The sequence below is a fragment of the Wyeomyia smithii genome, chromosome 2, assembly GCF_029784165.1.
Source record: "Wyeomyia smithii strain HCP4-BCI-WySm-NY-G18 chromosome 2, ASM2978416v1, whole genome shotgun sequence".
Lineage (NCBI taxonomy): Eukaryota > Metazoa > Arthropoda > Insecta > Diptera > Culicidae > Wyeomyia > Wyeomyia smithii.
Window position 1 is genome coordinate 17,071,513 of NC_073695.1, and position 23,009 is coordinate 17,094,521.

The following is a 23,009-nucleotide window of genomic DNA, read 5'->3' on the forward strand; positions in this document are numbered from 1 at the left end:
GGAAGAGCAAGCCAAGGAAAACGCGAATAAAGTATCAAATTAACGCAAATAGAGCAAATTACTTTACATTCCGTCCCCGTTTAGGGGGTCGCGGGAAAGAATTCCGTTGGGAGCTCACCTGCTTCACTACACCCACCAGCAGTTCGTCCACGTTGTGCTGGATTCCGCTGGACGTCTCGATAAATTTCGCTTCTCGTGAAGTGGCTAACTGTTTACCCTCTGTGAATGACAACATATGAGGGTAACGGGAAGGAAAATAGTACAATTAGATGTGTGATTAAATAAAATTCTGCTATGTGCAACATATTTATAGTCATCTTGTCCTAACATTTGATTATTGTAATACAATGTAATTTTCGATCCTGTATTTTTTTAATCCTGAAATTTTATTGTTAGAATTGTAGGGTTTTTAGTATGAAATTCATAATCTCAAATGGAGATTTGTCGTATTGATTAATGACTCCGAATTGAGAAATTGCAAACTGCATGTCTAACTATAGAAATGCGTTCGTTATTTTAAGAATTTGAAATTCGCTTGAAAATTGCTTGCTTGTACAGCAGGTTTCAGAAAAGACGAAAAAAACGAAACTTCACCAACGAAGAGTATACTGGAAACAAACAAGTTACCTCTCAATGGGTCAAGCTTACTTACCGGAGGTGTTGATCACCCGGGAGCGCGCCAGGTCGGATTTGTTGGCCGCAATGATGACCGCCTTTTCTTTGGTGTAGTTTTCCGACCACAGATAGTTGAGGATCTCCTCGGCGACGCGGAACGAGTTTCGGTTCACGATCGAGTACACGACGACGCAGCAGTGCGGTTCATATGTTGATAACGAGTTCTCCACCTGTCGGGAAACGTGAGATGATGTACCGTACGGATGTAAAAGTTAGTGGTGCAGACTAGCGCAGTGAGATCGGAGTCAGCGGGAAATGGGATAAAGTGAAGTGCTGATAGAAGGAACGCTGGATATTTAGAGCACTGCTAAAGAACTGGATTTTCAGGATTTGTCCAGATTCCAAGGGTAATTGCGAAAAACGAACTGTGCATTCCAGATTTAATAAATGAAATGAAATATTAGTGCGATAGGCAAAATTACTTTCCCAGTTCGATTAGCCCACTATCTAATGAATCGTTTTCCGTTCAATATTGCTTTCATTTCCTGGTCCAAATACCACTTTATCAGCGTCACTCAATTTCTAATCAACAGCCAGTCAAACACGTGTTCGCTCGAGAGGATACTTATGTGAATGTGCATAGCCGGGGTGTTTAACCAGTGAACCGTATATCCGCACATTATTCGATGCGTCACGGATCCGCCAGCTGCACCGAGCGCATCCAGCATCCGCACACGTGTGTGGCTTTGGCGAGGAATGTGCCAATTTCAGCCGCATGCAGATTTCCCATCTCGCTGTTCCAGCTTGATTAAATATCCACTGTGACATGACATAACCGACAATGCCATCACACATACACCGGCACACATACACACCCACAAACTTACTCACTGAGTGGCTGCAAAGGCGAATAACCTAAAAGCTGGCAAGATAAGTAACTAAGCGGCAACATACTTAATAGGCTTAGTGATGCCAAGCGAAATTATCGCAGCAGCACAGAGGGAGGTTTGTAGCAGAACAGCACCATAACGACGTGAAACCGACAGACAGGTGGAACGAATGCTTTTTATAGCTTCACGCGGTAGATAACAATTCCAAAGTTTATAGATGTTTGGACTGCAATGTTCACCCCAACCAGCCATCAGTCGAAAGCGAGTCGAGCAAGTTCAAATAGAATTTGTCACTACATTTTCGAAGCATTGATGCAGATTTGTTACTGTTTTTTTTTTTTTTTTTTTTTTTTTTTTTTGTATGTGTGTGTTAAATACGAGTTTCAAACCCGAAAAACTAATAAAGTTTAATTGGAAAATGGAAATGAAAACAGAACGAAACGCAAATCTATTTATCTCTGGTTTATGTGGTTATAAAACCCACATTCGAAAGAACTCCCATTCAAATTCACTATGGGTAGTGAGTTTTTGAGCGTGTATTTTATATGGCTTTGAAATGCAGAGCGTAGCCAAGGTGAAGAAGTTGGATTTCGTTCCTGATTGAGGACCATACGTATTTTATTTGCGTTCGAGTAAACATTATTGATATCATATCATTTTAGCTTGGCTGCTGCTTATGGCTTTGTTTTGAGCGTCTGCCTTTCGAGGAAAGGATTCTTCCAGAATTACGTTTCTCGAAATTTTTAGCGGAAATAAAAAAAAACTTTTAGTACAGTTTAAAATAAATATATCACAAATAAGTATTAATAAAGCAAACCTGCATTGCCTTTTCGCAGAACAGAACCGCGAAAACTCACTAACAAGATTAAGGGGTAGATTTGTTACCCGTTGGATTACCTCTCCAATAGCGTCTAATTATTCAAATTATTTTTAATGGATATGTAATTACTTGTACACAAACATTTTAGAGTTTTGAATCTAATCCTAGAAATCTAAATCCCGTGAACGGGGCGAATAGAAATGGTCTATGTTATATCTTGCAGTGTACAACAAATACAGTAATGTCTTGCCTTCCTTTATTATGGGTGTAAATACCATTTTGATAAATGTATCATTCATTCTTCCATTGGAAAAATTCGATTTTTCTATTTCCCCAGCAACGGCGCGAATAAAAAAAACTCATCAGTCGATTGCGTTTTTCTTGTTCTGATGAAAGATGCAAGGAAACGTTAAAAAGTATTCAAATAGCGGAAATGTTCGATTCATTACTCATGTATGTATATCATTTTAAGGTATAGATGTGTTCTAATAGAGTCCTCATTAGGAACGGAAGGATTTCGGGTTGGGCCAAGCATTTCTACCAATTAAGGATTTTCTTGTACTTCGTCTAGACATGGCGTAGGGTAACACTTTGTGCTGGTAACTAGAACTGGAATCTTGATCCATTTCTTTTGGGTTGTTGATGTCCTTGTCAATTCATGTCAAACATCACGCAGCAAATCAGTCTTTTGTCAAGTTTTTCTACTAAAAGCTTGGTTGTTTGCTGGATTGCGTGATGATGGTAGCTGAGAAAGTTGCTTCCATGTTTCGTGGCCGCTCGACAAAGAGACAATTTTTTCCTACGTAACATTCTTGCAGTTTGCATCAGACAAAGTGGAATCGTTTTTTTTGTACATTTTTGGACCATTTTGTTTGTAAGTCCTTACCAAGATGGACTGAAAACGTATAAAACATGCTTCAGGCATCATTTTACATAAAAAATATTATTGCATTTCTCAAAACTACTTGTTATTGTGCTATAGTGTTGTTTCTATTCGCCACGTAAACTTGCGAATCGGGAGACTGTAAAAACTTAAAATACCGACCCAGTGCAACACACGAACAAGCTCATAGGGGAACAAAATGACTTCCGTATGCGAAGGTTTTTGGCACACGAAAGCGCTCTGCAAAAGTCTCTATCTTGCATTTTTGAACAAACTGACAAGAGATAGGCAGATTTGATCCTCAGTCTTCAAGATTTTTTATTAATAATCCAGATTTCATTCTTTCTGTCTCGCAAAAAGGTCATCACCAGACATTCCAAGAGTACAGCCTTTTGGACGTAGGACTACGTGACTACGTCTATACTAGATTACATTTTGTGAAATTGAAAATGAAACTGGCAAATGTTGCGTCTGATTTCAAACGATTATAGCAAGCGAACGACTTAATGCATCTTAGTCAGTTATGTGTCGGTGGATATATGAAACGTGTAACAATTGTTTGATATATTGTTCAACATTGTTGCTTTACTGCTTAATGGTTCACAAGGTGAAAAGTTCCAAGGTCAAGCTTTCCCATACATTTCCCTCGCTATTGGCTTGCTTCCCGAGCACGGATAACAATAACATGGATGGAATAAATTCCACTGCCTACACATTTTGACTCAACAAAGTGTTTTGGTTTGTTCCTCTTTCTCTAAGCTGTGTGGCCACGCTCTTATGGCAAAAATCTACGCTGAACTCGATACAAAGGACTGCGTGTAGAAAATTCAGATTCAGTCTAGTTTGTCACACAATAGCGAGTGGAATATAGCTGTTAGAGTTACGCGAAATAGAGAAACAAGAGCTGCATACGAGTCAACTTCCAGGCACCGCGGAGCATGTTACCTTTATTTTGCATACGGCAGCAACAGTTACCATCGTACGCTGCAGGATATTTCGCTGGCACAGCTACTGGAGGGCACAGCGGAGAGCAAATTTTATACGCGGCCAACAAAATATTCAATAATACCGGTGGTGGTGCGATCATCAGCGTTCTGTAGCACGAATTTCATACTGAAGATTATGGAATCGGTTCTTTTCAGAACTAAAGATGCTTGAAGATACGAGTTATGAGAATGTTCACAAAATTTTCTTGTATTCATGCATCGTTAGTTTTACAATAACGACCATCAAATATAAACGGTAGTGTTGCCTATGAACAGTTTATCGCAGCATATAATATATACATTTAGTCCTACGTCACCATTTCATACAACCCCTAGGGCTGTATACCTTGTAGTATTTTACGGTCTTTTCAGTGTCGATTCGGTACTATTTAAACGATGTTTTCGGAACAGCAAATGTAGAAGAGAGAAAAAACCGTTTTTTAACATGGATCGTGCCAGCACCACATTAACAGCGCGTTTCTATAACAGCCCAAATCCACCGGAGACATTTTCCACCCTTTTGACGTAGAAATACGTCTCTCAGTAAGTTCAGCTACATACTCGGCTACATAGGGATGTAAAATGAAAATCGGAAACCGGGAAAAGTGAAAAATATGTCCAATCTCACATGCTAATAAATCGGTTGGTTCTCGATGGCTTTCCTTCGTTCTTCTAAGAACCATCCCAAATGCAGAAAATTGTAATTTTATTATTTGAACTATTGTACTATTGAAAATTGTCAAGCCTCGTCAAAACGCAAAAATCGACCTTTAATTGGTCGTTATATGATTGCTTTCCCAAGCACGGTCGACAGAATTTTAGACCTAGTAATTCGGAATGTACTATTTGGCCTTTATAAGAGCCTTTTCCAGCCGAAACTGCTCATATTAGTTCTAGACAGCGAAAACAGCAGTCCTCTCCTAGCAGTAGCAGTGACAGCAGATAGCAGCAGCAGCTGTGGAAACGGATAGCAGCAGCGTCGGCTTGTGGCAAGTTGCCACTGGAAACGGATAGCAGCAGTTGCAGCGGGTATCAGTTTCGACAGAGGAAAGCCAGCTAATGCAGCAGCACTTCCTTCAGTAAAATGCTGCCTTTGTGCGGTAGTGGGCCGCATCAGTAGTAGATACATAAGCCGACCACTTCCTCCAATTAAAAGATGAATCATTTCGACAACACACCAATGTTTTGGAAAAATGGCGTTCAAAATACATGAGCTGGCAAGTTTTCAGTGTTAACCCTTTATAAGGCAGTGGCAACTATATTGCCACCAACAATTTTCCTTTCCTTTTTTTTTGTTTGTTTGATAATTATGAGCTATGAGTTAGCAGTGATCAGAAATACACAATAACATTTTGGTGGATTTTTTCCCTCGGCCCGTTAAAGGATTGAAACAGTTTTTCACTGCGTGATCTATCACAAAGAATACCTTATTCGTACTGTCGTCAGTGATAGCAAAGCACAAACATTTGATCAGCATCTTATCCGATATTGAAATTAACAGTAAATTGTCTGGATAAATAAATGCCCAATTGAAGAGTTTATTCACTTAAATTAGTTACACTTCATTCTGAATGATGAAACAGTTGTAAATTTTACTTCATCTCCATGCCTCTCAGAACTTATTGAATTATCTCTTCAATACGATAGGCCATTATATGATTACTTTCCCAAGCACGGTCGACAGAATTATAGACCTTGTAATTTGGAATATGCTGTTGGGCCTACACAAGAGCCTGTTTTAGCCGAAACTGCTCGTATTAGTTCTACACAGTGACAACAGCAGTTCTCACTTAGCAGCAGCAGTGGCAATGGATAGCAGCAGTGGTATCAGCAGCGATATTGGCAGCGCCAGCTGGTGTAGCTACAGTAAAAGCTGCCTTTGGGCAGTAGCATGAGTCGTAGGTACATTAGCCGGAATTTCCTCTAATGGAAAATTATCTTATTTTGACATCACACAAACGTTTTGGGATTCTGGCCTTCAAAATACATGGGTCGTCAGATTTTTAGTGTGAAAATAGCTTTCAACTGTGTTATCAGAAAAATGCTTTAAATCCCCTCTTTCGGGGTACCACATAGATGCGATCGACATTATATCCACTATGCAATTGAAAAACAACAATCTTTATAAGGACAACGAATTATTGAAGATTTAATATTTTCTCGTTTTGCGCTAGAATTAAAAGTAAAATGTTATTTTAATCTACATGCACTTTGACTGTAGAAACTTGTTGTATAGTGTTTGTTCTATTCCTGTTCAGAGATGTATATGCAAACTGAAATTCAGCAGCACTTCAACTCCTATTTTGCACAAAATATTACATATTCAAAACAAGTAATGTAACAAACAACCTTATGTAGTTCTACGTCAACCTTGCGGTCGTGGCTTTGCGTACAACCCTTGTAATTTTTTTTTTTTCATTTGCCTATGAAGAATCTCGTGTGAGGGTGGTTAAAAAGGCTACAGAAAGAATAAGCGCAAGGAGAAAAAAAGACTGCTCGACACCTTACCGACAGCCTTCATGCAAAGAAAAGTAAACTTGGCAATAGAGTGGCTGTGTACTGAAGGATGTGTTTATCGCATGCCGAATGTTATATACAACCATACATGCCATCGTCGACGTGGAAATAAGGTGAACGAGAAAAAAAAACATTCGTGTATGGGGAACTAGACGGCAACGTTATAGTCGCAGAACATTTTGAAGTAGAATACTTCTCTCAGGAAGTTCGGCTACATAGGGATGTGAAATGAAAATCTAAAACCGAAAAAGTGAAAAATATGTCCAATTTCAAATGCTAATAAATCGGTTAGTATTCGATGGATTTCCTTCGTTCTTGCAGCAATAGATTGGAAAATCTTCTAAGATTCTTCCCAAAAGAAGATAATTTAATTTTATTATTCACACTATTGTACTATTGAAAATAGTCAAGCTTTGTCAATACGAAAAATTCGACCTCTGATTGGTCGTTATATGATTGCTTCCCAAGCACGGTCGACAGAATCATATACCTTGCAACTTAAAACATGCTATTTGGCCTATATAAGAGCCTGTTTCAGCCAAAGCCACTCATAATAGTTCTAGACAGCGACAACAGCAGTCGTCCTCCCTTGGCAGCAGCACTAGCAGTGCAGTTGATACCAGCGATGGCGGAAAGCGGCCACAGCTGTGGCGTAGCAATGGATAGCGCACTAGTTGCAACGGATCTCAGCATCGATAGCGGCTGATGCAGTGAAGCACTTTAGTGAAATACAGTCTCTGTGCGATAGTGGGCACTAGTAAATGCATTCAATGAAAAATTGACTCATTTTGACAACATGTGAGCCGTCTAGTTTTGAGTGTTATATCAGCAATACATTGTTTACTTTATCACAAGGAATACTTTATTCGCCCTGTCAGTGATAACACAAAGATGTGATCGGCATCTTATCCGATACTAAAATGAACAACAAATTGTCCTTTTCAGGATGAAATAAAAACTTGATTGAAGAGTTAATATTTTCTAAAGAGTTAATTCACATTTTTTAATTTGTAAAAGTAATAAATTTTACTTCATCTCCGTGTCTCAAAACGTACTGAATTATCTTTTCCTTCAGTCATGAGCACGACATCCGAAAAAATTTCATCTCAAAATTTCAAAATTATCAAGCCTCAACCATGAAAAGCAACTTACTATATTATTGAAAATGGTTAATCCTTGTTGAAGCGCAAAATTCGATTGATCTGATTAGTCAATGTTTATTTACTAGAAAAAATGACTGACACGCAAGCAGCCGGGTTATCTTTCTTGTAAAAGTATTCTACTTCAACCTTGCGGTCGTGGCTTTGCACACAACTCTCCTGTTAGTTTAGTTTCAAGAAAACTGGAAGAGTAATGGATTTTAACTCTATAGAGTCTGCCGCAAGCCACAGAAAAATTAACAAAACAACTTTGCTGAAAACACTACGGCTCCAAAATCATTTTTTGAGTAAAAAGTTATCAACGTAGATTAGTGCATTATTTAAGTTGTAATCCTCAATAATCAAAGAAATGTGTCAGAAGAAAATAAACTTTCTTCGAAGAAATCGTTTATTTCGTTATTGCAAACACTATTGTAGAGCATTGAAAATCACCATAAACAGGTAAATTGGAAACAACTGATTGGGATGAACTATAGAAAACTCCATTTAAATAAGTGGATAGAAATATGATATCTTCAAGTTGTTTCTTTCGAGATGTGCTATAACTTTGCCCAATAAAGTAGATTTTTTTATTCCAAAATGCGAAAAGTAAATATTGTTTCTCACTGTTGAGTGGATTAATCACAAAAAAGCAACTTCTATAACATGGAAAATAATTGATGGAACAACTTTGCTGAAGACACTGTGGATCTTTGAAACAGTTTTTGGGTCAAAATAATTTTGATCGCGTTTATGCAGCAATGGAAACAGTGTGCGATTCAACGCAAAACGACCGTGTGACTTTTGGATTTGAACTTCAGAACAAGGAAAATTATGATAGATTTAATTTAAGCCAAGGCTGATATCCACAGGAGACTGTTCTCCATGCGATATTTGCGTAGAATAGATATTCTTGACGTCAATAACAATGCAGCGAGTTCGTAATTTTATGCAGCATCTAGTAGACTGATTACTGTCAAGAAAATACATATGAAATAGGAATTTTAATTTGAGGTTATGTTTTACACGAGTTGGTAGGTACATAGCGTGTTGGTATTGAATTTTTTTAGTTTGAATCTACCGTTTAGTGAAAAAAATCTAAATATAATGAAGTTTCCCGCTACGTAAACTCGTGATAACTCACTGCAAGTAGAATTTTGATAGGTGAAATGCTGCATGCAAATCATCATCATCATTTTTACTGCAGCGCCAGCTGTCAGTATAACAATCATTTTAATCGCTTATAGGATAGGAAAGTCATGCCCGAAGATCGATCGGATAGGCGGCAACGATCGGATGACGCTCCGTCACCTAATACCAGCTCCGATCGTCCGTCCAACAAAAAGTCTCGGGCCAGCAATGGGGATGGTACCTTGGTTCCGAGAGTTTCAGTGGGAGTAACCCACAGGGAAATGGTAGATGTTATCAACATTGCCATCACCCTTGACGGCTATCCCACCAAACTTGAATCCAAGGAGCAACTTGGAACAGTGCACGATTCGATCCTGGATCATATTGCGGCACTAGATTCTCCCCTGCTCAGGCCCCAGTTCAAGAGTTGCCACTTCAAACACGGCTACCTCTACTTGGCCTGCGCCGATAACGAAACAGTTGTGTGGCTTGAGAAAACCATCCCAGACCTAACTCCCTGGGATGGAGCACGACTGCGTGTTTACAACACGGATGACCTGCCGAAAGCTATCCTGTTCGTAGGTTATTTTTTCAACAGCGTGGACACTTCAAACGAGAAGACATTGCGATTTATCCAGAATTAGAACGACGGTATCTCTGCACTGGAGTGGCGCGTAAGGAATCGCAAGGTAACAGGGGAAACCGTCGACTTGTTTCTAGAGATCGACGAACAATCCGCCACCCGTATCACCGAGCAACGGTTTTTACTGAACTGCATGTTGGGTAAAGCTCGCATGGGCCGGGTTGGCAGGCCGACAATCAACGCACTGAAGGGAACTTCTACTGCGAAGAGTAGGAAAGTACAAGCAGAACGATCAGTTCAGGCATCACCACCTATTCAACGCAATCTCGCAACGAACAGGGTGGTACAGACGGAACATCCAGCTTTGTTATCACTACCTTCTCAACGCAACCCTGCAATGGGAGCTAAAGTTCAGCCGACGGCTAGCAATAGCTCAACGCCTCAACTAATCCCCATCCGCAAACCTGCGATTGAGAGGAAGGTTCCGCAGAAAACTCCCAGGAGCTCACTGCCTCAACTCGCAAACCAAGGTCCCAGAAACCGCTTTCCGTTGTTGGTCATGTGTCTGTCGCCCATCGCTTGCAGCAGGCAAGGCAAACCGGTGTCGGAGTAAAGGAAACCCAAAGCAGCAGTTCTGCTGATGGCAACCGTCTGCAAGGTACCGGATCCTATGATCCAACCACAGACAGATCCAACACCCAATGAGCAGCTTTCGCTGCATCCAGATGAATCTTCACCACGCTAAGAGAGCCTCCAGCGTCCTTAGTAGAAGATTCATCAAAGAGCAACTAACTCCAATTACCTCGCAAAACAAGGATCAGCACGGCAATTCAGCGCGAACGTAAATCATGGGAAACGCTAGAAATAGCTAACCGATGGAACAATACACAGGGTTGCAGACAAGCTGAACAATTTATCTCTCCAAACCGTTCTCTAACCAAGAAGCTTCTCGATCTCAAGCGTGGTGAGCTACGTCTCTACACGAGAGTTATTACCGGACACTGTTCTGCTCTTTATCACCTGAAGAACACCGGAGTGGTCGGATTTGATAACAGTCGCTTCTGCAACCTTGCAGTTGAAACGTCCGCTAACCTGCTTTGTCATTGAGAAGCCCTTGCGTTTATAAGGTATTACTTCTTCGGACGTTACCTTTTGACTCCATACCAGGTATGGAACTCTAATCCCAAAAAGGTCGTTAGTCTATTTGACTATGCGATACCAAATTGGGCACAGAATACCAACCATCTGTAGTTATCAAGAAAGTAAACTTAACAGCTACTTTTTTTTGTCGTCTACTTATTTCGCTACCATACGGCCATCGTTGTTTCTCCCAAAGGCTACAAGGTGTCTAGAATCAGCAGTTTATTTCGGCGAAAGAATATCGAGAACAAATCAATTGTCTGTCTCTCTGTGGAAATGGATTTTTTTACTATACCTGGTTGTGGGAAGAAGACACAACACGATAAACAACAATTTGAATGTTGTTCTCGAATTGACCATTGACTGAACTACGCAACGAGCGTTTCACGGTAAGCGGTATCACTAAGAATAGCAAGAAAACATTTAATCTTTTACGTTGTTATCTCCTGTTTCCTCTCGTTTATATTCTCCCACACTCATATCTTTACTACTGAATAATTTTACAACATATGCCTCAGTTTCAATTGTCATATTTAATTTGGTTGAAACTTTGCGTAGATGTTTGCATAGAAATAAATTTAGTGTCAAAACGGTTTTTTTTTTGATAATTGTAATGTCTTCGGCAAAGTTGTGATAAAAGGTGTGAAAATTGGTCAACCAGAACCCATCAAAATTTTGCTCGGCTGCCAGAAAGACAGGACAACAACAACGGAAAGAGTGGCCAGCAGTTTCAAGCGGAATCCCAACCTTTTCGTCCGAGATGTCGCAAGCAAGCTGGGTGTGTCGTCTACAACTGTGGCTCGAGCTAAAATACGAGCCAGACTGTCGACTCACAAAAAGTTGGTGACTCCAAATCGTGACGATAAGCAAAACAGATCGGCTAGACAACGATCGCGAAAGCTGTACATGAAGACTCTGACGAAGTTTGATTGCGTGGTACAGGATGATGAAATTTACATCAAAGCAAGTTTAACTCAGAAAACTCCCATGTGATTTTCACAGACAGTTTTGAAATTTCGTAGTTTAGTTACAAAATCACCCCTCAAACGTTACTTGAACTACTTTCTCGCCACTGTCCGCTACTTATAGAACGCACGTGAAACGACAAAACAATCAATATACTATCGCTAAAATAATGCATTAACCGCATAAAGTCTATCAACATGCGACAACGTTCAAAACCAAAAGCAATCACGTACAAATGTTTGCATAGCAGCACAGATTAATTCCCCGGAAGTGGAACGCCAGGCGCCGAAACAACGGTTTTGTGGGTGGTAAAAACAATTGCAGTGATCGACAAACAACAAAATAAATAACCGGGCTATAACCAAATTGGACGTATTGGGTGGGTACATAGCATATACGTACGCTCATCTCCACGTTGGGGTGATCGATGAAAATCATCTCCGACTCTTCGCCATCGAGCAGGACGCTAACGGTTTTCTCGCCAAATTCATCATCTGTGGGAATAAACAAAAACAGATACAACGAGGGGAAAAAAACAAAAAAAAGAGAGTGAATGAGGGCTAGAGATGGTAATAAAAAAAAAGAGAAACATAAACTACCCCGCATACCGTGGCCGGCGTGGGGTGCCCTATTTTAGCTAATTCACAGATAATTGATTTCGTTAAAAAATATCGAGCGACAGTGGTCCAGCTGCCCGACTCGACTTGTTGCTTACCCAAACTGGCATCGTACGTGTGCATGTACTCGGACGTCATAAACTGGGAGACGAGAGCGGTTTTGCCGACACCGGAGTCGCCAAGCATCACCACGCGGTACCTGCGGGAATTTGCAATCGTTGATAAATAGTACGGCAAGGTTGTTTAGGGTGTCCCGGAAAAGCAGACAGCCATGGAAATGCACACCAAATTCAACATGTGTAGCAGCAGACAAGGGGTCGTTCCTGAAGCACGTGATAGAGAGATAGGGCGTGATAGAGAGATAGGCTTACACAAAAAGAAACGTTAATATAGAAGAAAAAGTTCTATTCGGCCACAGGTTGAAGAAAGACCACGTAGCTTAGGAACGGCCCCAAGCGGTACCCAATCTGCAATGCTAAAAAGCAATCTCAGCGCACCAATTTTCTCATACAACTTATCACTTTTACGAGCTCTACTGTATAGAGAGATGTCATCTTTCGAAGTTTGGCAGCGATAACATACCCTGATTGAGTGTTTTCCTTTGGCCGCTGGATAGCAATACTAACAGTAGTATAACTATATTCGGAGCATGTAATCTTACCTAGTAGGAATTGGTTCACTATCGTCATCATCCGGGGCTGGGGACGAGGGCAGCGAATCAACCGTGGCATATCCACCTCCACAGCAGGAGCCGTCAAAGGGCGAACGTTCGCTGGCACTAGAATTGACAAATGTGTAAAGGCAAGATGCGCGTGAGTTAACTTTTACAGAACTTCCGAAAGAGGAATAACGTGGTAGAAAAAGGAAGAAAGATTAATTAAATAAATGTGCCTTCCGCCTATGAACACCCACTTATTTGCTGCTTTACGCCATCGTGGTTTGTGTTTCTCTCTTTTTTTGGCGAAAGTGAATTAATTATGGTGCAATTAATAATCGAAATTAATTCTGCTGCCACACATATCTTGGGCCCTTCATCACTGGTGACATGAAGGAAGGTGAATAATCTTCTCGAATTCAACCGTGAATAGAACCGCAACTGTCAATCAGCAACGTTATTACACTATTACTTTCTGCCCTGTTCTAGTTCAAGGCAAGAGTATCGCAGAATAATGTCATTGCCTTTTTATTTCATTACAGCTCTGTCAAGTACTAATATTTTATACTTTTTTTGACGTCGGTCTACTTCTTTTATCATTTACTGGGGAACATTTCTTGGAAACAAAATAATTTATGTAACGTTGAGAGAGGCTGATTTAAAATGCTAATTAACTAAATGGATTGTAATCATAAATTTAATATATACGAGATATATTAGATATATATTTCATTATTATTTTCCTGATGATCAAAGAAAATTGCGAAAATATGTTATCAGATATTATTGAAGAAACTAAAACGATTACAATCTTAATACTATGTTATAGCTTACCCGCAATTCTTACGCGAAATCAGATCAGAACTTGTGTAAGTTGGAAGAACGCAAAAGACGGATTTCGAGCCAACTCGATTGAGAGGCTTGCGTGGCAGAATTTAATGAGGTTAGATATATCGTACTGCATCAAATTTAGAACACTTAAGCTATGATGTATCTTCTCGCACTTAAAAATCAACGAAAAATGAACTTTCTTATCGATCTTAAGGGTTAAGGGGTAATATCTACCAAAAAAATTTTTTCTTGTCATTTTTTTTATTGGCTTAAATCATGCTAAAACTATCCTAGTATCAAAATCTACATTGCCCAAGTACTGGTCTAAACTCAAAATTCGTTTAAATCAATTTTCATCGAACAACTTTTATGCTCCAAAATCACATTTTTCGCTTATTTTGGCGATGCTTGTTTTTCGAAGCTTTGTAAACTAGCAGAAGTTACCTCTGATCGTTATCGTGTTTCAAACTTAAAGTATAGAGGTCGCTGCATCAAGTTTCGATCGTTATAGCGTCTCTACAGCTCGTGTTTACTCATAATTTCCCTTTGTAACGTCGATCAGCCGTTCTCGTTGTGTACGTTCTTTGTTTGAGTTTTTCTATACGTTTTAAATGTGAGTTATATTCAAGAGAGCTTAAATGTGAGTGACAAGTTTGAGTTTTGCGTGAGATCGGATTCCAACCGCGTTAAATTCACTGAGCATCACATGTCTGATATCGCGAAAGAGGCTAGGCGCAGCCTTACATCAGATAACAAAAAGGAAGAAGAGGAAAGTAAAGCCCAGGAAGGACAACTTTACGGCGCAGGGATAGCTGACTGAAGGTAAAAAAAATTATTAGGGGCTTTATTATTGCGATTCTGAAGATTTATAGCATATTTAAACTTTGAACGCGTTTTTCTCAAAACCATGTTTTCAAAATCGGCGAGCAGTAGAACTGAAAAAGTTTACATCTGATTGACTTTAAATTTCAAATGAAGTTTCTTTATTAGATTATCTAGTGAAGTACACACGATTTTGGTGGTTGATTAACAACAACAAAAGTAATAAACAATAAAAATCGATTTTTTTTGTCTGAAAAGAATTTTTTTTTAAACCGTTCCCATTTGCGAAGAAAAATTCTAAAAATATTATCATGTGTACTTCACTAGCGACACTTATGTAGATAATGAAAAATTTTTTGTTTTGGTTATAGGTGGCGTTGGGCACGACTGTTCGCCGCGAAAGAACTTAAAAAAAAAGCGTTTCACGGCAATCGCTGCACAGCCGCCATTCTGTAAAAAAAAATAGCAATAATTTTTTTTCTATTCTCCAAGAGTTGCTTAATCCAATGATATATTATTTATATACCTTACATCTCAAATGTCTTTTAAAAAAAATATGAAAAAAGCCTTGTTTTTTTTTTGAGCATTTGGTAGATATTACCCCTTGAGCATGTTGGTTATTTTATTGTTGTTACAATTTAATGCTATTTATATAGATTTAAACACATTTTGTTCATTAAAACAAGAAGAATTAGGAAATCGGCGTTGATTCAAATTCCGAACACTTCAACGTAATCGCTAAGAGATAGATAGGCAAACCGTCTGAATACTGACTGTCACTTTTTTCAACGCCTGCTGATTCCCCGGAAGTAGCCCTACAGTAAAGAGCTGTGGATCACTGGGTGCTGGATATTCCAAGGAACGAAATTATAATCATTCCTTTTATTACACTAGCTATGATAATTCGATTTTTATTGTGATGTGTTTGGAATTCGAGACTGTTCGAAGTTTGAATCAAACGGTACAACTTCTTATTTCCCTAAAACTCTTCTAAACATTACAAAGTGGGCACTATCATTGAAAAAAAGTATTTCTAACAAAAACTGTTTCATGTCCAACATTTTGCTTTTGCTATAGTGCTAGCTAGTACAGTTGAGAATCGAATTTGAATTTCAAACGTTCACAATTTCACAAAATATTGGGTATCTTTTTGACGTAGGACTACGTCTAACCGCACTATATTGAGATACATTCTGAGAAAACTAAAAACCAAGGTGTAACGCCGGAATGAAAGATTTCAAACGGTAATACTTGTGTAACCACATGATGGATTACAATGATCAATATGTCGTTGGATTGATAAAATGATGGACATTTTTGTGATGCTTCAGTGATCATTATTACTTAATTGTTCAACAGTGAAAATTAGTGAAAACTTTCAAGATCGAATTTCCCCTACAATGAACCAATCACGTGCGCGCATGCCTGGCACAGACTTCATGAGTAGACACAAACCATGGCGCATGTAAACGTAAAATTGATTCTTGAAATGCCACGTCGTGATTGATTTTTTGTTACGCTTTCGGACATTTTAAACAACTATTCCATTTAAAATACAGCTTCGAAAAAGTATGAATATCCTTGGTTGGATGAAATTGAATTAACTATTCTTATACATTTTTCAAAAGTCTTGAAAAAGACTGTTTCTGAACTGCTTGATAAAGTTGTGTGCTGGGCTTCGGCAGATTCCTTCGCTGCAGCAAATTTGTTTACTACAAGTACTGCCCTTCCAAGCATAGTTGTCCCAGCGTGCATAAGTTTTGTGTAGAACATGGGACTACTATGATTGGAACGGCAGAGTAGCCTTTCGACAGCCCATCACTTTCATTACAACTATTTTTCTCCGTCTCCAGTGTTAGCGCTAGAATCAGTCAAATGATTAGAGTTCGTTGTCTAATCCGAACAGGAACATCCAGCGTTCCACTAGCTCCAAACAGAAATGCTGCGACCGCGACGCGCACAGGTCTAGCTCAAAATGCGAAATGACTGAACGCGCGGACGGTTCTTTTCCTTTTTTGAGCTGGTTGAAATTTGGCACAGATGTTCCTATGAGCTACAAATGTCAATTTGTGCTATTAGTTTTTTTTTTTTTTGGATAACGACCTTCTTTGGCCCATGTGAAGATGGTATTGATGATTTCAAATATTTTTAGATACAGGACGGGATTATTGTTTAGATACAGGACGGGATTATTTTTGGTTAGTGGGGTCGCCGTAGAAATGTGCCAGGTCGTGGTTCATTCTTCGCCCCCATACGCCATCCTCACAGACTCCGCCGAAGATGGCCCTAAGCACACGTCGTTCGAAAACGGTTAGTGCTTGCAAGTCCTGCTCGAGCATTGTCCATGTCTCGTGGCTGTAGAGAACTACCGGTTTTACGAGCGTCTTATACATGGTGGACTTGGTATTAAGGCGAAGCTTGCCATACCCCAAGATCTTGTGGAGTCCGTAGTAGGTACAACTTCCAGCTACAATACGCCTGCAGATTTCTTTGCTCCTGTTTCTGTCTGACGTTACCAATAATCCGAAGTACACAAATTTGTCAATAACCTCGAACACATCTGCGTCGATCACTACCTTACTGCCTATGCGAGCCTTATCGCGCTCGGTTCCCCCTGCTAGCAGGTACTTGGTCTTCGACGTATTCACCATCAACGCAACCATTTCTGCATCACGTTTAAGCTTAGTGTACTGTTCAGCAACCGGCCTAGAACGTCCTTCCGACAAAGTCCAAGTCGTCAGCAAAGCAGATGAACTGGCTGGATTGATTGAAGATCATGCCTCCATGTTATGTTGACTGTACACCAACCACCGTGTCCTTAAACAGTCTTGTTAGTTTCGCGGGGAAGCCATTTTCGTCCATAACTTTCCATAGCTCGATAGTATCGTAAGCGGCCTTAAAATCGATGAATAGGTGGTGCATGGGGGCTTGATATTCGCGACACCTTTGGAGGATCAACCGCAGCGTAAAGATTTGGTCCGTTGTCGATCGCCGATCTACAAAACCGGCTTGGTAACTTCCCACAAACCTTTAAGCTAGTGGCTAGAGACGAAGAATCTACGTGTTTCTTGAGAACGATACATCAGCTCAATTTCCTCACACTCGACCTACTCCATGCGGCGCTTTTTGTCCCAGGAAAGATAGATCTGCTGTCTTCGTTTCTGTTTGTATCGTCCTTTGCTGTCGTCCATCAGACGTCGATGATATGCGAGATGTGTTTTCCGTCAATCAAAACGTGACCAATTTGTGTTTCGGTCTGTTGTGGTGAACTCCAGGTGTACCGGTATGGGAGGCTATACTGGAAGTAGGTACCCAAACAACTAATTTACGCGTATAATGCAAACAGTCATCGCATTGTACGTGCATTTATACGTGATAGTTACATCGCACAAGATGCTGCTAATGTTGCTTATACGCGCAAAAGTGGAGGCGATATGCGTGCATTTCCAAAATATCAAAAAACTTTTACGATGAAAAAAGCTCATATATGCGACTTTAACTGTTGAAGCTTGATAACTTTTACGAGTTGTTCCATTATTTAATGCCACTCTACAACTTCATATTTGCGATTTGAAACGAAACTATAAACGATATATGAATATACACTACGGATTCTTTTATTACTTTATGCGACTTCACAAGTCAACATTAGCAAATTAGTTCAGATTTTTATGCGATGTTCGCTATGCATTCCTTCGTATTTGTTTATTAAAACGTGCGATTAAATCACCTTCAATTAAAAAAAAAATACAGCGAACAGAGTAGCAATTATTATGCATCATTTATCCCTTGCTATTCATATTACAAGGAATAGCAAATTACAAATGTCAGTGTTTAATTTTTACAATTCTTTTCTTTTTCCTTTGGGCACACGCTGTAATATTTACCCATCCATCCGGACTCGAACCTCGGACTCTTAGATTGTCAAGCATCATTCTTTCCTCTTCTCCGTTGTGTCGCTGTCGGAAATCTCTGAGTTTTGGTTATAACTTTCTAGTTTCATCGTATAAATGACCAAAAGACATCGTAAAGCATGAATCTAATTAGGTCTCGTATTGCGAGTTAGTTTGTAAATTTCTGCGGGAACGATCGTTGTTTACATTTCGGTTGAATTGTCATGGCCGCTCGATGAGCTGTGTCATTTGTTTAAACAAAATTGAGTGATTTTACCGCCTTCAACAACAATTAAAGGCAAGTTTCCAACAAAGATATTATGCTAAGTAGTGCATCATTGATCCGAGTTGTCCGCAGATGTTTTCTGTGGCTAATTTTTTGAAGAGCAGCAGCGGCGGGAAATGACTAAATTTATACATATGTGATACGCTGTAATGCGGATGGTTTTCGATTTTCGCGCATATTCATCAGTGTGTGGATTTACTGCGAGTTTAACCAAGCATTGGAAAAGTTAATTGGTTTTTGAACCCGGGTTTATTATCTAGTTGTCGCAAAGATTCCGCGAAACAACATTATATGCGATGAAACATTCACATTGGTCATACAAGCTAATGATCTATCATATCTTGTGCGATGTAACCTTTGAATGATGCCTTTTGCGACTAAACATGAGACTTTTGGTTTTCGCGTATATTCATCACTTTGTGGAATTAATAAAAGTTTGAATATACATTATCTGTATTGCTGTGTGAGTATGTTACACTCATCGTAAGAAGTTCGCAAAATAACACCATATGCGATTAAACACATACGTTGTTCATACAGCAATACGATACTGATGTGCCATAGAAGTTTATACGAGGTAATCCGTGCAATCTTATGCGACTTCTGGTTGTCTGGGTACTACGTATGGCCATGTTCTTGAAGGCGGCGAAGTCAATGAGTCAAAGACCGTTTTCGTCTGTGAGCCGGTGTGCATTGAACTTTCCAATTAGCGGTCTGAATTCCTCCTCCTGGTCAACCTAAGCGTTGAGATCTCCGAAACCGATTTTGACGTCATGTTTTGGGTAGCTATAGTATGCACACTCCAGCTGCGCGTAAAATGCTTTCTATTTGAGGGCAATGCTGCCGTTCCAAGCATAGTTGTCCCAGCGTGCATAAGGTTTGTGTAGTACATGGGACTACTATGATTGGAACGGCAGTATGTACGTTATGAATGCTAACGTTGAAAAACAGGTTTCTGGATATCATCCCGGTTCCGAAAGTACTCATATGGGGTGGTATTTGGTGAAATTTTACGAAAAAGAACGGAATTTACCCTTTTTGAATTTAAAAATAGCATCTGTAGTTGATTTCTAATCTCAAACTAAACTACCTACATTTGGTAATATACGCCAATTTATGGTTGTTTTTTTTTTTTTGAAGTAGAATACTTCTCTCAGGAAGTTCGGCTACATAGGGATGTGAAATGAAAATCTAAAACCGAAAAAAGTGAAAAATATGTCCAATTTCAAATGCTTATAAATCGGTTAGTAGTTGATGGATTTCCTTCGTTCTTGCAGCAATAGATTGGAAAATTTTCTAAGATTCTTCCCAAAAGAAGATAATTGTAATTTTATTATTCACACCATTGTACTATTGAAAATAGTCAAGCCTTGTCAAAACGAAAAATTCGACCTCTGATTGGTCGTTATATGATTGCTTCCCAAGCACGGTCGACAGAATCATATACCTTGCAATTGAAAACATGCTATTCGGCCTATATAAAAGCCTGTTTCAGCCGAAGCCGCTCATAATAGTTCTAGACAGCGACAACAGTGGTCGACATTCCTTAGCAGCATCACTAGCCCTGTGGTTGGTCACCACGTCTCAGGAGCAGCGGGGTTTGTCTCAGCGTGTGTCGCCAGACTGCCATCATTTCCCTCGTGTTGGGGCAGCATGAAGATTGCCATCAGGAAATCCAATTTTGGAAATCAAAATGCCTTTTTCAAGGCAAATAAACAAGTCATTGAAAGTTAATAATTTTTGACAACGCAAGCAAGCATTCTGTGTTGGATCCTAGCAATTTAAATCTGTCGCACACGTTCAATTTCTACTAGAAAAAACAGGAGATCTAGAATTATCGGCGAATGGTTATCCGGAATGATGATAATTGAACAAAATTGCCAGTGTTGTGAAATATAATAGCACCTTTTGGTGCTCTTCAACTATGTGATTGAAGTAGTTAAAATTTTTCATCGTGTGTAACAGACGAAAAACCGCGAATTTCAGCATTTGCAAGCGAGGAAAAATTCAACATTGCCTCAAGAACGTGTTGGTGGCCCTAAGAAGGACCGGTTATAATTTATACTTGTTCTCGTGCTGGATGGCAGCAGATAACAGAAATGCAGCACTTACGCTCTTGCGTCTTAAATTAAAACGGTTATATTTTGATACCTCAGCAGAATTTTGACCTTCATACTCATGTCTACCATCGGCAATGTCAAACACGCAATAATCTGCTTTCATATGACACAGGGAAGGGAACATTTCCTTCAACCAAGCTGCGCAACACGACACAAAACATGTTATTTTGTTGCTTCAATGAGAGTGCTATCGGTCCGGCTCGACAGAATGTCCACAAGAAATCATTTTTGTACATCCGTGCTACGAAACTGAGGAAAAACTTTAGAAACTGAAAAAAGAGGTGGAGCTTATCAAATGATCGCTCTGAGCCAGAATGAAGTCACACATATTTTTCAACTTATATCATTCCACCACGTACGAAAAATAATTCATTCCTATTTTCATCCCTATATAAGAGCCTGTTTTAGTCGAAGCCGCTCATAATAGTTCTGAACAGCGACAACAGCAGTCCTCCCTTAGCACCAACGGGAGCAGTGCAGTGGATACCATCGATAGCGGATAGCGGCCACAACTGTGGCATGGCTGCGGATAAGCGAAGCAGTTTCAGCGGATCTCAGGATCGATAGCAGCTGGGCCAGCAGATGCAGGTACAGCGGATACCAATGGCAGCTCTACTGATGGCTGTACATTAACCTACAGCCGAGCGAATTGGTTCGCGTCGCTTTTCGCGTCTATTATGGCAGAGGCCTAATGGGAAAGTTGTATCATTTTGTTCAGAAGAATATTATTATCGGTAATATTACAGAGATGCGATTGCGTAAATCCGATTTTGAATTGAACAATTGTTCTTTTGAGAACAAATAAAACACTTATTTGAAGAGTTAATAGCTTTTGGTACCAATAGCAGTATAGTGACAGCCTTAGCGGTAGATGCAGCCGGTACTTCCTTTAGGCCGATGTGGAAGTAAATGGAAGCAGCACGGCGAAACAGTTCGGGTTATGCTTAGACGCGCGTCATTTTTCGTTGTTGATATTTCCCACATGAAACGACGCGCTTTCGTATGATAGCGGCGGTATTAGCGGTAGATGCATTTGCCAACACATCCTCCAGTAAAGCCGTGTCTAGTTTTCAATGTGAAAACACCTTTCTTATTGTGTTTGACCGTGCGCCTTAGTCCTCACTGTCAAGGTAACACAGAGATGTAAGATAAACACTACATCCTATGATAAATTGAACAATTATCCTTACAAAGACAACAAATGAATTAATGAAGATTTATTTTTGAAGTAGAATACTTCTCTCAGGAAGTTCGGCTACATAGGGATGTGAAATGAAAATCTAAAACTGAAAAAAGTGAGAAAGATTTCAAATGCTGATGAATCGGTTAGTTTTCGATGAATTTCCTTCGTTTTTGCAGCAATCGATTAGAAAATCTTCTAAGATTCCTACCAAATGCATGAAATTGCAATTTTATCATTCGAACTATTGTACTATTGAAAATTCTTAAGCCTTGGCAAAACACAAAATTCGACCTCGGATTGGTCGTTATACCGCGCTTTCCCAAGCACGGTCAGCAGAGTTATGGACCTAGTAAATTGGGAATGCATCGTTTGGCCTATATAAGTATATAAGAGCTTCATCAGATAATAAACAGACATTTCATCGGATAATAAATTGAACAACTGAAATTTGAAGAACACAAATGAGTTTTTTTTTCTCTGTGTGGACTCATCACTGCGACCAGAGACATTTTGATCTATTATGATATTGCCCAGGTGTTTTCTGTACTCCGCACTTCATATTATTGGCAGTATCACTATTGAAGTGAATGATCCCAAGCAGCAAAATTTGTTTCGATTATGAACTTTGTGCATCACAGCAACAATTTCTTATGCGAAATAAAATTGCAGTTACATCTCAGTTTCTTATACAATGACAAAAAAAGCGCAGGAGGTGGAGCCAATTGCAACATTTTCGTTGTTTCAGCACAAGTTTCAAGAATGAAACAGCAATGTGTATGAACTAATGCATGGAATTTGATAACAACATGGTAAATGCTGCATGGTAAAATTTCAGCTACGAAGATGTATCGTAGCAGCAACTAGGGCGCGATAGAAACTTCATGGCGTTGTGGTAAGATTGTAAAATGGCAAATGATCAGAATGGAAAGAGA

General features: G+C 39.6%; 1 protein-coding gene across 3 annotated transcripts in view; it reads right to left on the reverse strand.

Annotated features, from left to right (window-relative positions):
• LOC129720846 (uncharacterized) overlaps positions 1-23,009 on the reverse strand; it is a 113,090-nt gene that overhangs the window by 21,147 nt on the left and 68,934 nt on the right. For all 3 annotated transcript variants that reach the window (XR_008727296.1, XM_055672677.1, XM_055672676.1), the window contains exons 7-11: positions 12,949-13,065; positions 12,386-12,486; positions 12,073-12,164; positions 653-845; positions 119-219 (exon numbers count right to left, since the gene is read on the reverse strand). Coding sequence is in view for 2 of the 3 variants with exons in the window: in XM_055672677.1 (XP_055528652.1) it covers positions 119-219; positions 653-845; positions 12,073-12,164; positions 12,386-12,486; positions 12,949-13,065 (604 nt within the window). In the remaining variant the exon portion in view is untranslated. The remainder of the gene's footprint in view (positions 1-118; positions 220-652; positions 846-12,072; positions 12,165-12,385; positions 12,487-12,948; positions 13,066-23,009) is intronic.